A 16,734-nucleotide genomic window follows, 5' to 3' on the forward strand; every position below is an offset into this window, starting at 1 on the left:
GGTCATGGGAGGGCAACCTAGTTTCAAATACATCTCAAACTCACATATAACTAGAGAAATAATTCTGTTTTCCTCTTCTCTCATTTTTTTGGACAGCTGGTGGGTGGTATCTGATTTAATACTGTGTACAGTAATTACAGTTAAAATATTGTTCATATTTTTTTATTGCTGTAAGGAAGAAAGAGTGTTGGCAGACTGAGTGGGCAGTGGAAGCAGATATTTTCCATCAGTTTTGCAGAGCTTAAGTACACATTTTAAAATTTTCTGGTTTATTTTCTCTCTGCGAAGAAAACCTTCCAATGCATGCAATGCATAGATTATCCAATGCAGGAATATCTTATCGGAATCAGGTGACAAATAAATAAGTGACATTTGGAAGTGATTTATGTTCATCTCCCAGAAATAACAGATTGTAGGCGTACATTGGCAAATCAGTATAAGCCAGTACAGACTCATTAAAATCAATCCAGAAAGGCTGTCAAAATCTCTACAGGAACAAGACATCATCCTATTTGTTCTCTTCTTGTGTATTTATCAAAGAAAAAAAAAACCACACACACAAAAAAGGGAGATAAATATCAAGCAGGTAGTTCAGTGCTTGATAAAACCAGCTGTTGATAATGAATTAGCCTAGAAATTACACAAAATTCACGGGTGTCCAGTGGTTACACTCCAGATAAAGCTGGTCAGTTGGCTGGGTGTCATTGTTGAATAATTCATTCAAATAGTTTCTTTTAATGTCGGGAAGGAAATGCAAGTGCAAGAAAGCTCCCAGCAATATCATCAGAGCTCTCATCTCTGAAACGATGCTTAGCATCACATCACGGACGTGATGGTCCAGGTATTCACCTGCTTCTGCACTCCAAGGATGGACGTGAGCAGTGTGCCACAGGAGCTCTGTGGAAACACACAGGTTACCATCTGGCACCTGTTAACTCCAGTGGTCATCTTAGGGAAAAGATAAAAACAGAGCTTTCCCCAGGAAAAATGAGACTGTAATTTAAGGGAAACTAAAGGCGGCCAGCATGGTGACATTGGATTGTTCCATTGGAATTATCTAACTTATCATTTCTGTTAGGATAATTTCTGACATCTATAAACACTGAGAATATTAATAAAACAGCAGTTGCAGTATAATTTCTAATTTTTTATGTTCTTTTTTCCCCCTACAGAAAGCACTTTGAAAATTCATAAACTCCACTGGTGACTCTAGTAAATGGGCTCAATTCCGACAAAATAGTAAGGTCCCCTCTAACAAACAGTTCAACATCTTACTATATGCATCTACAATGGTGATTTCACCATCGGTGGCTGTAACAGAACGTGCACCAAGTCAGACATTTCATACCTAGACAGTTTTCTGAAATTTCTGATTTTGTCCTGGCTTGGGGATTTTTGGTTCATTTTTTTTCCTAAGGCACTTCTACTGCTTTTTACCCATGTGTGGAGCAGTAATAGTTTTAACATTGTTTTAAAAGTTCTCATTCTGTTATTACCACTTCAAATAGTCAAAAGGGACAAGGAGGACAAAAAAGCCCAAGTACCAAAGTCCAAAAAACCAACTGTAGGTATGTCCAACATTTGGTAAGATTCTGAAATCATAAACGTTTTTCTATGAAGTAGGAAGTGTCACTGGACGCTCTGGCTTTAAGCTACAAGAAATTCAATATATTATTCAAATAATTATCTAGAAATAAAGTGTTTTCCTGCCTTTATCTTCTTCTATCCTTTACATAGAAGTCAGATTCGACATTTTTATTTTTAGCAACACTATTCGTTCTTACCTCAAGCTCCTAAGAAATTACTCCCTACAAATGAGAGCGATTCTCTTATAAAACACACTCATACTAATCCCATGGAAGGATAGTTTGCAGCTATTTTCAATAATAACTGCAAATCCCACTGCTACCCCTTCCCTCGGCCCGTCGTCCCACACATAACCTGACTTACAGCTATTTTCCAACAGCACGGATCGTGGATCAATGCCGTGAGGGAGGGAAAGAGGACTAGGTCACAGTTCTAGTGGTCACTGCTGGTTACAAACTTCCTGAGTTTATAGATACCTGAGCCACAGCATTAAGGGATCACTGCAGACAGAACATTTTAAGAATGTTTTAAAATATTTTTAAAGACTTGCAATGTCAGGTGTGGGGACAGATGGATCAGCAGCAAGAGACCATCTGACAACAGATAAAGTGAGTGCTCTTTATCTGATGATTCCAGAGCTAAGGAGTTTATCACATAGTTTTCAGCTAAGTAAGATTTACTTTATATATAACATTCTTGATACTGAAAAAAATCCAAGAAAGTCCATTATCACGCAAAGCATAGTCATGCAGTTGGCTCCTGCACCTGATAGAATTATGTGATGCTACTTTCCAAAGTTACAGCAGTCAGAAGTATCTAAAAGTCTACTCTGTAGAGGACTTGGGGAAATATATCAAATTAATGTATACCTTGGATGTTTTAGTAAAAAAAATAACTTCCTAACATGCCTAGCCTTGTCACCAACTCTCAGTGGATCAAACACAAAGATTTACATGTGATTAAAAAAAGATCCAGCAATAATGTAAAATGAGACAGAATAATAAAAGCCATAAAGATTGGTTCCAAACTACTTCATTTTTGCAGTATCAGAACCCACTCTTTTTGTATAAGAGAAATTTGAGTTATATTTCAATGACCTTACTCCAAAGCAAACCCCAGTCATTAATCTACTACCAAAATAATGGCAGAATTGATTCGGGGATTTTCGGGGCAAAAAAGGAGCAGATGAATGGCTCCCCCCACTTGCAGGAGGTGCTGGGGCTGGTGCTGTCACATCCCACCAGGCGGCTGCAGCCACAGACTAAAAATTCCTGCGTTTTATCCTCAGTGGTCCTGGGACTCACCTTCTGTCACTGTTTCTAAACTGTAAAATGGAATTAATTCTCCATTGTCAATTATCAAGTACTATATAAATAGGTCAGAAACAAAGCTACTGCCTCTAAATCAGCCCTTTGTGTTACTGCACTGATGTTTAGTAGCAGGCACATGCTTCCAGTGTGCACACCCAATACTGATCATCTCCATTTAGTCGAGTTGAAATTTTCGTCCTATTTTTACAACCCATTTACATACAGTATCCACAAAGTCTGCAGCCTTTCCATGGCAAAGCTTTTCCTTGTCCAAACACAACATTAAAAACACTTTTCCTGGGTAGCCACCAGTTAAAATGTTCAGACAATAAGGGGCAGTTTCTGGGGAAAGTGAGCACGTTGCAGTTACAATCATGGCAATTACAATTACTGCACATCTTTTCTCTACTTCCAGAGTTGCACGTTACCACGTTACTTAAAGGAATGTTCTTTAATATCTGGGAGCATCATAAAACCTCTGCTGATCAGTCCTGCTGAATGCTGCTCCTTGAGAGAAGGTTAAGGCATCTCAATCCTGTAGTTCAAAAAGCCCTATTTTGCTTTATTTAAATATCAGTTGATTAATAGTTTATTTTTATCAAGTAAAGTCTATTTCCAAAGCTCACTTCCATCTTCTTTCACACAATTAAATAATTTTAAAAAAAGAAAGATAAAAACTCCAAGAAATCTGTACTTCAATTTACATTCAGTTGTCCAAGAAATGCTTTATAACGTAAGAATTTACTTTACCTCTGGCCTTACTGGGTCTTCAATGCCAACAACACAAATGCAAGTCAGGTCAGATAAAATGTCATTTTCGTTGTCCCAGTCAGGCTCTGGGCTGCTGTTGAAGTCTCGGAAAGCCACACAGATAGTTCTCAGCCCATCACAGGCCATGGGTTCAATCACCTTCTTCACCATTTCATCTCGGTCACGTGGTCTGAAGATACGAGGCTCACCAGCTGCGTTAAGGATCCTGGAACATCTTTTTTAGTTATGAAAAAAAAAAAGAAACAAAAGTTGATTGCTTATTTGCGTGACTGCTGAAAAGCATTTCTTTGTATCTTTCTTTTTCTGATGGCAAGTTTTAAATTTCTGGTCTAAATTTTCTAAGTTAAACAAGAAGATTCACCACTGAAATATCAGAGAATTTGTAACTTATTACAGAGACAGCAGGAGCCCTTCATCCATTATTTCCTCAATGCCCATGTAATTAGTGAGCTGACAACATACAACGGAATTGAGAAATCCTTATTTCCCAAATAGGTTGAACGTAAAGAATCCATTTGTAAACTACTGAATGCAGCCCAACTCATTGGCTAGCCAATGATAAGAAAAATAAGCCAAAGATATTAGACTATTAGAGTGTATTATATTTCTACTGTGAGTAGCAAATTCCAAATACTGAAATTCCCACGTCTGTCTTATTAGTGTCAGAATGCTTTGTGTTTTGGAAAAACACAGGAACTAATCCATTGAACTTACTTCTTCAGAACAATTTCAGAAGCTCCTTTGCTGTACATTCGGAAGCTGCCATCTGGCATTTTAATGACAGTACTCATGGACTTCCTGACGGAGTTGAACGTGTAAACCTTATAGAGTTTCTCCTCAGGGATGAGGTTCCGAACTGGCTCATAATCCTGCTTCAAATCCAGGACAAAGCCCAAGAGGCCGCACTCCGTCTTATTGCCCACCTGGCGAGGCAGCCCACCCTCTTTTTCTGGTGGCTGAAGAGAAGAAAATATTAGATATTAATTACTCTAAGGATGAGCAGTATAGAATGCCTTCTGAGCAATTAATAACAAAGTCACGGTGTACAATTTAAGATCTGAAACTCTAACTGTGCAATCATGTCTCTTCCCATTTTTAAAAGCTCGCAGAAAATCCATCGAGCTTTCCCAGACTAGAAGCAGCAACGAGAAAGGTTTCTCTAGAGAAAAGCTACATTTGCTCTATTGCATTAATTGTCTTTGGAATTAGCTATCGGCAGTTGAATTGCTTGTGGTGGTCAGGCAATACATTATTGAAAATGAAACAGCTTTCTTTAGGTTTACAAATAATTAAGTCTCATCTGACACAAACAGAGTATTTCCTTTTCTCATTTGCATAGAATTACATTGTTTTGCTGACTTCATGGTTGAAATTGTGAGTTAAAGACAGGTTCTATGGTAAGCAATACATAAAAACATGAAAATCTCTGTCTCAAAAAGATTTATCCTTCCAAAAAGAATTGTAACATCTTCCTTCTATATGAACCATCATTTTTACTGAGTTACATGGGTCATATTTATGTTTCTATGACATTTTAGCCTTACTCCAGGGTCAATGTAAAACATTGACACTCAGCAAAAATGCTAATATGATGTATTAATTTTATTATACACTATAACAACTTGCCCTTCTATAATCCCATTATACTGTGATGTAACTTCCCTCTGGATTCTCAAATTCACTTAAGAATCCCTAATTTAAAACCCAAGAGCTTGTAGTTATGTGTATCTGGAAGGATTGTTACATTCAGTGGATACGAAAATCTCAGTTAGGAGTCAAAAATACCCTTTAAAACACAGTTTTGTTTAAACAAATTAGGTTCATTTTCATGACATGGCAGGCATGTCATGGAAAACGTCCAGACATTTTCATTGACAGGACTGTGAGTCCCTGAAACACGCTAAGAACTTCAGGTTTCTCAAAGAACAGAGTAATCAACTTCACTGCCCTGGGGAGCGATGCCAGGAAAGGCTGATTTCTCTGTGCACATCGTATCAGACTCTTTCCATTTTAGATCTAAATCCTCATTTATGCCGAATCTCAGCACTGACTTAAATGTGACTGTGCCTCATTTATGCTGAATCTCAGCACTGACTTAAATGTGACTGTGATCAAGCCACTAGGAAACACCTACTGGAAGCCAATGGAAAACATAAATTTATTTCCATCAAAGATACAGAATCCTGTACAATAGTTAATTTATACATACGGTTTCATTATGGACTGATGTGAATGGATATTGAGAAAATAAAAATCTACCCACATTTCACCGTATATAACACTACATGTTAGAGTCCTCCAAAGATCATTTCAACAAAAAAAGCAGATCCCACTCTCCTCTTCTTACAATGGTCTAAAAATAGATCTCTTTCAGTGAAAATCTTCTGAATGCAAATACGTAAGCAAGGGGAAAAAATCCCAGTGAAAAGAAAATGAACAGACATTTCAGAAAGGTTTCAAAATCTTACAAGTGGCCACCTCTCTCCAGAGCAGCTGCTGTCTCCCTGTTCTTTGTACATTACATTATAATAAAGCATATGGTGGTGAGAGCTGGCAAGGAGCACTTCCTTTCCTGCACTGTTTCAGCTCAAAATCTATATGCCAAAACCAGTCTCCTTGCAGATTGTTCTTGACAATCCTTTGCAGAAGCTGCTGGCTTTTAAAACTTCCTACTGTGCTGTATCTATATTTATTTCTTGCTGAAATCTGCAGTTTACGGCACCCAGAAAACAATTAAAAGGACAATCCAAAGGGCTTACTTTTGAATCATTAACTAGGAACAACTTCATTGACTGCTCGGGAGAATGGAAGCCCTTTGACAACGTAAGAGAGAAAGCCTTTGAACTGTGATTTGCAAATAGGAACTTAGTCTGTTTGGGGGCTCTGCTTCTCAATGAAAGATCTTTTGCTGCTCAGAAGACACTACATACTGTACCATCTTCTGCTAGAAAGACACTCATCCAACGTCTTCCTCCAACTACTGTTTTCCATTGATCCTTGTAAAATGTTTTCAAATCTTTCTTCCAATTCTTTATATTATTTACATAATAATATTTCAATTGCAAGCGAATACTTGGATGCAAAACGAACTACAGACAGACAGATGTTAAACAAATAGTGGCTACAACTATCAAATTGAAAGAGGTTTCTAGGTCAAAGTACAGCTGTATGATTAAGGCTTAAAAATACCAACCCAAAAGCTAGTATTGACCTAATACTGAATTTGGGTTACAAAAGGAATTTTCAGAATTATTTCAGTGGAAAATAATTGACTAATAAAACAGGTTAAGAAGGAAGGAAAATAAGACTGTGGGCATAACTTAAAGAGGTGCTTCAACTTTTAAAATTAGATTAGGTAATAATAATGCTTCCCTTTTTTACCATACCACTTACTACACCTCATTTTTTCTCATTGCCCCTATTGATGTGAAAAGAGAGGACATGGCAAGAAGATCCAAGTAATATTTCAAAATTAAAATTTTAGGATTTCATACATTATCTGAAGTCACCATACCACTTACTACACCGCATTTTTCTCATTGCCCCTTTTGATGTGAAAAGAGAGGACACGGCAAGAAGATCCAAGTAATATTTCAAAATTATAGTTTTAGGATTTCATACATTATCTGAAGTCTTCATTTGTTTTATGTTACTCTCCTGTGTTCTTACCATACCACTTACTACACCTCATTTTTTCTCATTGCCCCTATTGATGTGAAAAGAGAGGACATGGCAAGAAGATCCAAGTAATATTTCAAAATTAAAATTTTAGGATTTCATACATTATCTGAAGTCTTCATTTGTTTTATGTTACTCTCCTGTGTTCTACAGATTGAACTACTCCTTTAGAATAATGACTCTAAAGATGCAAGTTTTCTTAATTTAAAAAATGCACTTTGCTAGAATATTATATCCATATTGGATGTTCCATTTCAACTCTATTCACAATAAGCAGAGGAAAATACATTTTTAAAATTAAATTGTGAAAAATTTTCACTCTATACTTTCTTTACTCCAAAAAAAAGAAAATGGACCAGGATGTGCAGGAATTTTCTCTGTATATTTAAACATTATTAAAATGTTTAAATCATAGTATATATAAAATTTCAAATAACTGAGAAGGATGAACACTGTTCAAACCATGTACTTTTTTAAATTTTTTAATTCCTAACACTGTAACAAGGAGAACTACTAAAAATCTATAGTACTATCAGATTCAGACATATTCCTTTGTTCCAAATCCTGACTGAGAGGCACTGATTTGTTATCCAGCATGACGTGTATCCTAGATCTAGACAACCTAAAACGAAAGCACTTGAAACAAGCTTTGGCACTCACAAGAGATATAAAATCTGAAGACTAAGATCAGAAATGTAAACAACAACATTGTGTAATGGTAAAGTTATATATTTGTAACTCATATAAAGTTATATATTTGTAACACGCACCTGGGGAGCGATGGAGAAGCGCTGGGCAGAGGGCTCCTGGGAGCAGGTTTGGCACCGCGCCCCAGCACAGGCCTCTCTCTTGCCATTTAACAACCACTGAACTATCAGATCTGCTCAAATTTCCTAGGAATTCGGCAAGAGGAATTTTTGACTCATTACTGTACAGGGTGTAAGAGCCAACATATCTGTACAGTAGCCAGAACGATGCAATTATTAGGTACAACTGGCATAATTAGATCTGCCACCGCAGTTGGAGGATATTCAAATCCAGGCTTCCTGCATCAGATCAGCTCTGATGCAGGGTAATTATTTAATTTTTAGAAGGAAAACGATTTCATAGTTTTCTCTATTATCTGAAGACAGACTTGAAAATGATGCAGCAACCTGTTTAGCTAATGCAATGCTGTGGCACCGTGTAATTCTCCTTGCTGGCACTTGAGATGGAGACAAGCTCATTCAGATACATCATCCTATAAAAACGGCGTATTTCAACATCTCCTGTTGCCTCAAATAATAGCAAGGCAATAATCATATAAAAAGGGGCCAGCTGTAATTATGCAATGTATCAGTGTGACATTTCCTATCAACAAGGCAAAGTTAAGAGGGCAGCAGTGATGTGGCTCAGTGAGTATGGACTCATGCTGGTTTCAGCTCACGGAATGGGAGTAAGGAAAAAATGATACTATCCATCAACTCCCCCGAGAGGGATTATGAAAGAAGATGAAATCATGCATGAAGAACAGACTGAAAGGCTGGTGTGACAGTCTCTGCTCCCTCTCTCATTGACTCTTACCTGGTTTTACATCCAAAGAGAGCTAATGCTTTGCCCTTAATTTTAATAGCAAATAATTAAATTACCCTTTTAGTTTGAAGGACAAATTTACCTTTAATTCATTTGAATAATAAGAGGATAAGGCCAAAAATACTACCACAAACGCAAAAATTGTTTCTTCTAACTAGTTAAAGGCAGATGATGGATATGTTAGTCCTGTCCAACTACAGCAGGTTGCTCAGGTCCAGCTGGGGTTTGAAGACCTCCAGGGAAGGAGACTCCACAATCTCTCCAGGCGACCTCTGCCAGTGTTTGACCACCCTGACAGTAAAACGTGTTTTCTCACGTTTAAATGGCATTTCTTATGTTTCAGTTTCCTCTCACTTCCTTTTTGCCTTTCACCAGGCATCACTGAGAAGAGTGTGGCCCCACCTTCTTTTTTCCCTCCCATCAGGGACTAACACAAGTTTATAAGGTCTTCATTGATAAGATTCTCTTCTCCAGACCAAACGCTCCCAGTTTTGGCAACCTCCACCGTGCATGTCAGGTGCTCAGCCCCATCACCCAGATCATTAATGAGGTGAACCAGTGCTGGCCCCCCTTCCTGATCACTGGGATGCACTGGGAGGGATGGGCTTCCAGCTGGAACCCATCAGGAGGGTGTTGTCACCACCCCCTGAGAGCAGAGGTCAGCCAGGTTGCAGCCTACCTCCCTGTCCACTTCTCTAGCCCTTCAGATTTTCTTCACCAGTTTTTCAATTCACTCTCAAGAACAGAGGATGCAAGTTAAAAATAAAGACAAAACATTTACACTCTCTGTGCCTAAATTTTCAGACACGACAAATGTTCACACATATGAGCAATTTGCACTATTCATAAGAAAATATTACTCCTAGATAGAAAGAACTCGTTAGAACTAATTAGAACAAAAATTGGTATTTCCTTCAGCTTTACAACCAGAGAGAAAGTGGGATAGTGATCGCAACAGCAATATTTGAGGTAGTTAACAAAGCTAAATTTAACTACATTTATCTCTGTAATTAATTTAATTGGGCCCAGAGTGAAGATTTCTGATTTCAAATTATACATTAACTTATACAATTTTAAAATTAATAATAACTTTTCATAAAGTCCTGCACATGTAACTGAACAGTACTTATTCTAAGGAACCATGCATAGACATGTATGTTTTATATGTTATAGTTCATTAGCAACTTCATGATCAAAAGACCCATGAGCTATTCCTTTTCATCTCCTAATCCATTTTGGTTCTCTAATTTGAGCTTTTTCCTTTTGTAATAAATAAACTACATTTCAAGATTAAAATTATTAAAATAGAAGGCTGGGTGTCATTTAATTTAAAAAATAAAAATAATTTAAAATAATCTTTCAATTCAAAATGACAACCCTTCGTGGCTGCATTTTAACAGAGGTACATTAATGCTCCACTTTAAATGAACTCTGCTTGTTATGACACCACTGATTAATCGTAGGTGTGATTAGGATACTCCAGCATTAGAGTTTCCAGATTAGATTAAACTGAGTTTTACAGAAACAGATTTTTCTCCACATTTTTTCCCAGAAGAGTCTTGGTATTGTTGTTATAGTATAAGATGCTATTCCTCTATATGTGGGGACTTCCCAATTGTCATTGATCAACACCGTTCATATGTTCCATTATAATGTCGTTTAATGACAGTTTGACTCTCAAATTTTGAAAAGAATGTATTCCATTTCCAAATTTGGACACTAAAAATCTCCGCAGTTACATTCACAGGGAATTCAGTGGCAATTGTTAGATTTACACCAGTGCTTTGTTTAAGTGCAACAAGAACTGTTGACAAGTAACCTATATAATCAAAATAATTAGACATAGCAATTGTTATTATCTTACTTTAATTAACAACCAATTTACTTTAAATATAGTCTAAGTAGAAGGTTTGAGTTAAAGCAAGCTATAAAGAAATAAGAGCAAGTTTCTCCCCTATTAAGTGTCATTAGAACTGAACACAGACTAATGACAAATGTGACATTTCTAAACCAAATTAATTAAAATTAAGAACAGATTAATGATTTTATAACTTTCTGATAATTTGTTCCATATATTTGGCAAAAGCTTGCTGTATTTTTGAGAATGACAAAGGAGCTAAACATTTTTCTTGAAGTGCAAAAGAGAAGCTGCACTTAATTGCAGAATTGTAATTGGTACCTCCATAACGACAACCCAAACATCTGCTACCTTGTTTTAGATCTATTAAACAGAGGTTTTACTGCATGCTGATATTAGACTGGCTTAATGAGTGTGGCAGACACAGAAAACAGAGACAGGAGACAAACTGAATCATGTTGAGCTGATCAGGTAGTGAAAATTCAATTTCAAGGCAATGTCTGCAGTTTAAAACATGTATTTCCAAATTAGAACCAATACTAGGGATTTACATGTTTTTGCCAACATTATAAGCATTAATGCATGTATTTTAGGGCTGAAACCTCATCTTTGAGATTTGAGGAAACAGAGATACATTTTCTTTAGTTACAGCAGTGATCTAACTAGGAATTGTACATTCGGAACATGTCCTTTGGGTCCCTCCAATACATGCTCTGGTCACCTATCAACGGTTTCCTCCCTACCGTCTCAAGACTTGCTCTCACCAAGGTTGCCTATGAAAACCTTACTCAATGTTTCTGAACAAGTTATCATCAAAATTAGTTGCATAATCTTCCTCACTTTCAGTTAACTTCTTTAATCAACATCACATATTTTAAAAACACCTCCACCAGGAGAAGCCTGAAGTATTAACTTTCTTAGTCAACATCACATATTAAAAACACCTCCACCAGGAGAAGCCTGAAGTGCTTCTCACACACGCTCTCTACTCGCCGGTGTACAGGGGTTTCAGCCACTAAGTTGTGCCACACACACCGTCTAGTCCACGTTATCTAAATATACCAACTCTCCTGTTAATTTGCATAACCTTCTCTACGCTTTTTGCTAATTAGAACCGGACATCTTGTAGTGCACTGTAGACATTAAATCATCATTTTTGGGTAATGAATTGGGGAAAAAAAACCCAAACATTGCCACTATCTGGAAAATGCGTAGTGTGATCATCATCCTACTGTACAAGAGTTTAATCATCACGTTAAATAACAGAAAATGCATGGCCTTTGCCTGTGCACATCAAAAGCCCGAATTTCAACAGAAGAAACAGTATTTACATGTAGCTGATCTGTGCAAACAGTCTTCATTTGCACAAAACTTAGCAATACTTTGGATTGTCTGCTTTTCTACTAAATATATCTCAGACAGGAAAGCTACATTTCTAGAAAGACAGAAAGTCTTTCTAGATAAATCAAAAATCAGTCAATACTCACTGCCTTTCAGCACAATTACAAATAATTCATATAGTTTAAGGAGCTAAACTTAGTAAGTGCAAAGCACATCTAGCCACATGAAACATAAAAGGAAGTTTTTTCACGTGACTTAAGCTACTGATTATAGCCCATCATAATTATAGGGCTTCTCTGTTAATAGTACTCATTTCCAGGGTGAGGCAAACTGTTCTTCAAGCGTCCATTTCTAAATGAATCTAAAAACCACTAACAGCAGCTATTTCACTTATCATACACAATGTAGTCCTCTTTAAATCTATGCTAGCATCTACCAGCTGAAATTATTTTTAAATTGGTTTTGGTTAGCTAGGGTTTTTTTTTGGGGGGGAGACAAATACATGACCTCAAATGTATATGATATATTAGAGCAATACTTATATTTTCTCAGAGGGACTTTTTTTCCATGATTGGTGGGGTAATGTTTGAGATGTATTATACATTCAGTCCTTTGGCCAGTCCCTCTCCTCGTCAGGATGCTAAGAACGATGCTTTTCTGGGCAGCACACCAGACTGTGAGACTGCAGACAGTTTTTATCTGATTATTCATTCGGAAGGAAACGGGACAGGAATGATGGGGAGGCTGAACATCCTGTCCTCCTTTATAGGAAAATTCTCCCAGAAAAACTTGTCTCTCACCTCTTCCAAATATATAGCCCTGGCAAACCAGCACTGAGCACTGTCAACCCTTCTCCTCTGGAGTGAAGTGTAAGGTATCTTAATTCTCTGCTCACTTGAATAAGCAGAAACCACAAGAGAAGTAACAATGGCATAAGAAATACACAGGGGAGCTTTTACCTTGCTCAGTGCTTTCATTCAGTATTATGAACGCTGAGCTGCTTCTGCTGCCCAACACTCATTCATCATTTCAGATGGATGAGATGTGCCAGCGTCTCCATAAAGACCTGCCAGCGCCAGCCATACACTTTGCTCTGTGTGTCTGCACCTACACACGTGGGACAGGTTTGCAGCAGCACTTCTTAAGGTTGTCCAAAACGTTTAAAACTTCCTTCTAGAAGCTTAATTTTTCCATGCAAAGTGTCTGCCAAAACAGGTCTGTCATTTCTTCAGCGATGCTAAGGAACAGGACAGTTTTGACTGCGTTAAAACACTCCAGCAACCTTTCCTTTGGAAATTTTCTGGTCCCTGTGCTAGACTCCAGCTGGGAAAAGGGTTTTAGGCAACGGACGCCTTCTGCCTCCCGTCCATCAAAGGCACGTGCCCCTGAGAAGTCAGATCCATCAAAGGCACATGCCTTTGAGAGGTCGGTGCCCCGTGCAGTTTGCTCAGAATCTGTGGTTACAGACTGCAGAACCCCATCCATTCCAGAGATTGTTCTGGCTTTATCTGGCCCCATTTCTAAAAGCAGAAAGGCCATCATTTTTGGGTATCTTCCCACCCTCGCTTGTAAATAACCCAGGAATATGATTGATTGGAATGCAGAGGAGCCAAGAGCTTCACGTACAAGAAGAGAAAACTGGAAGCTCGAAAGAAAGATTAGTGGGGGCTTCCTGCAGGAGAAAGCAGGAACTAGAATTTGAAGCATAGGTTTTTACTTACTGTATATTTAATGCCAACTTTCTAGGACCAGATGTGACTCGAAAAGAAAAAATGATATTTTGTTTACATTAGAAGAAATATAAATCTTATGTGCAATTTATTTCACAAATAATAGCAATGCCAAGTCAATTTAAAGTCTTTTTCAAGTCTGTAAAGTAAGTCCTGCACGTTTATTGCTCTGAAATTAGTGAGATGTTTCTGTCAAATACTTCATTGCTGATCTGTGATATTTCAGGCATCGTACCAGTTGAGGGGTTTTTTGGGTTGGGTTCCTCCTCCAGAGGAATAAAACACACTGGAGTTCTGAGAGTAAAAAGAAAACTTATTAAAAACTATATAATATATATTAGGTATTTATGGAACATGTATCTGAAAGAAAAATAATGTCATATTTCGTTATGAGGTGATTCACCCATCGCATTGTTTTCTAATAAGCTTGTTTGTGTATCTTTGTTTGATTATAAAACCACTACTATTTTCTATAAAATCGGTGCTAAATCATCGCATTTGAAATTATTATCTTCCTGCTCCTGATGATAGAGAACACAAAGAAAACCTACATTAAAACAGATGTGCCTGAAGTAAGTGGTTACACCCACTCATGTGAAAACAAAGGCTCCCATCAGGAAAACACGCTCCCTGAAAATATCCCCTACAAAGTGTTAACACTAAATTCTAACTCGTGTATCAATCAGCTCCAAAGTGTGATGACTTTAACTCAGGAGGTTATCACGGGCATGAAAAGAAGTATGTATTAAAATCATTCATTGTGCCAACATACTTTAAAAAAAAAGTCCTAAAAATGCTCAGACAACAATAAGCAATATTTATATATCTAGACAAAACCACTTTGGAACACCGTGCCGAAAATGTGACGTGTAAAGCCTGCACGCACCAACATGTGTATTTGGAAATTGCTGGAAGTTATTCCTATAAATGAATCATCTTATGCCAGTACAAAGTGAGTGGAAAATATGAACATGAAAGTAAGATAAAAAACATAAAAGAAAATCCTATGCAAGGCAATAGTAAAAACCAGTTGTTGCATTATAGCAAGATAAAAATCAACTTACTCATTTTCATACGAGTAAGCAGGAAAAATAAAAAGCTAATGTGGTAAATGATATTATGGTAACAAAAAGCTTCCAAGTGACTGTCAGTCCTGTTTATAATCTTGCAGTAATTATTTATTCCAACGGGAATAAATGGAATCTCCAGTTACCAAACTGTGAAGGCAAAGGCGGCCAGTATGAAGGAGGTTATTATTACCTTGTTTTCTGTCACATGAAGAAAGAAAGAAAGAAATACCATTTCACTTGATCATAAACTTTGGGAATAATTTTTCATGCTACATTCTACAGTGCAGGATTATTTTATTTATCCACCTTCTCTTCCTTTGTTCATTTGTTGCTGAGGCAGGACCATCACCCCTTTTTTGGACAAAAAAGGAGACCAGGAACGAAGGAAAAGTTCATTTACAATTACAGTTTACTGTATAACGAGAACTTGAGAGAAGGAACTAACTCTGAGCGCATTTATCTCACCTTCTCTACCTCTAACATTCCTGCCACGCTGTGGGGAAACCCGCCGTGGCTCCAACAGCCTGGCCACGAGGAACCCGAGCAGCCTCCCAGACACTATCACAACATCAACAGCAGACTCCCAGGGTGGCCCTGCTCTCACCTCCCTAATCCCTCTTGGCTTAGGTAAATCCATCCCAACTGCCCAGGGGCTTCTGGGCAGCCGACTCCATTCTGCTCCTCACGTACAACCCTCCAAAAGCAGACCTGATGAAAGAAAAGCTTTTTGCTAGGGAGACAAAGCCCCCGCACCCTGATGGCAGAAAGTGCATGACTGGGATAATAACGTGTCCTGGGCTTTGTACATTCAAATGTCTTCTCTAAACACAGTTATTTCAATTAACTCAGTAGCTAATTTAGTAGGAAAAGCTATATTTGTACCTCTTATTATATAAAATTTCAATGGTAAGTGATGTGTGAAGATCAATACCCTCCGCTAATTACTGTTCCTAAAAGCAGAGACAATTAACTACATCATCTATTATCTCTAATAATTATTATTTACACAGTAAATACCATGCACAATATAGGTTGGTTTTTTGCTTCCTAACTTATTCTGAGAAAATGCTTACAAAAGACTTTATTAAAAAGGTTTAAAGAAAATATTGTTGGATGTATTTTTGTGAAACTTCCAAATACCCACATTCCCCAAAACAACTTTGAAGCTGTTTTCAAGGAGGCCTTTACTATATTGAAAGTGATGAAATTATGAAAGGTGAAAGAAAATGACAGTAATTTTCTGTTGGCTCAACAATGTGTGTGTACTTACATACCATTCTTGGGACAATTTTTTTTCATCCAATTAAAAAAATAGACAAGATTAATTCAGGTATTTCACAAATGAAATCTAGTCTTTAAATATGATTTAAAAAAAAAAATCTTTAAGAGAGAAGTGTATTTCGTACTTTGCACACCTTTTTAAAGACCATTTCTGACGGGAACATTATGTCTCCCAAGAACCCAGACAGCTGGACTTCTTTTGGATGCAAATATATTCCTCCCAAATAAAAAGAACCCTTCACCTGGCTACTTCATCCATGTTCTCAATACCCACAGGAGATTTTCATCTCTTCTTGCAAAGCAGCTGTTGTGCAGGATGTAATTTCTTCTTATGGCTCTCATATATTATGGGTTACCTACCTGCTCTGCCAGCCTCCCTCAAACCCCTTTTCTCCAAGAGAGTATGAAGTGCATTCACTCCAGTATTCTGCACCAGATCATCAGTCAGAGAACTATTTATTCTTAACAGGAAAATGCTGTGCCAAAATCTCTTGAAACCCTCTCAGTATAAAGAAGTTAGAAATTTTATTCCACTC

At 37.4% G+C, this 16,734-nt stretch overlaps 1 protein-coding gene across 3 annotated transcripts in view; it reads right to left on the reverse strand.

Moving 5' to 3' along the window:
* ATP2B2 (ATPase, Ca++ transporting, plasma membrane 2) overlaps positions 1-16,734 on the reverse strand; it is a 270,013-nt gene that overhangs the window by 59,560 nt on the left and 193,719 nt on the right. For all 3 annotated transcript variants that reach the window (XM_014958671.1, XM_014958670.1, XM_014958668.1), the window contains 2 exons: positions 4,383-4,624; positions 3,648-3,882 (listed from right to left, as the gene is read on the reverse strand). In XM_014958671.1, coding sequence (XP_014814157.1) covers positions 3,648-3,882; positions 4,383-4,624 — 477 coding nt within the window. The remainder of the gene's footprint in view (positions 1-3,647; positions 3,883-4,382; positions 4,625-16,734) is intronic.

The sequence above is a fragment of the Calidris pugnax genome, unplaced genomic scaffold, assembly GCF_001431845.1.
Source record: "Calidris pugnax isolate Ruff unplaced genomic scaffold, ASM143184v1 scaffold376, whole genome shotgun sequence".
Lineage (NCBI taxonomy): Eukaryota > Metazoa > Chordata > Aves > Charadriiformes > Scolopacidae > Calidris > Calidris pugnax.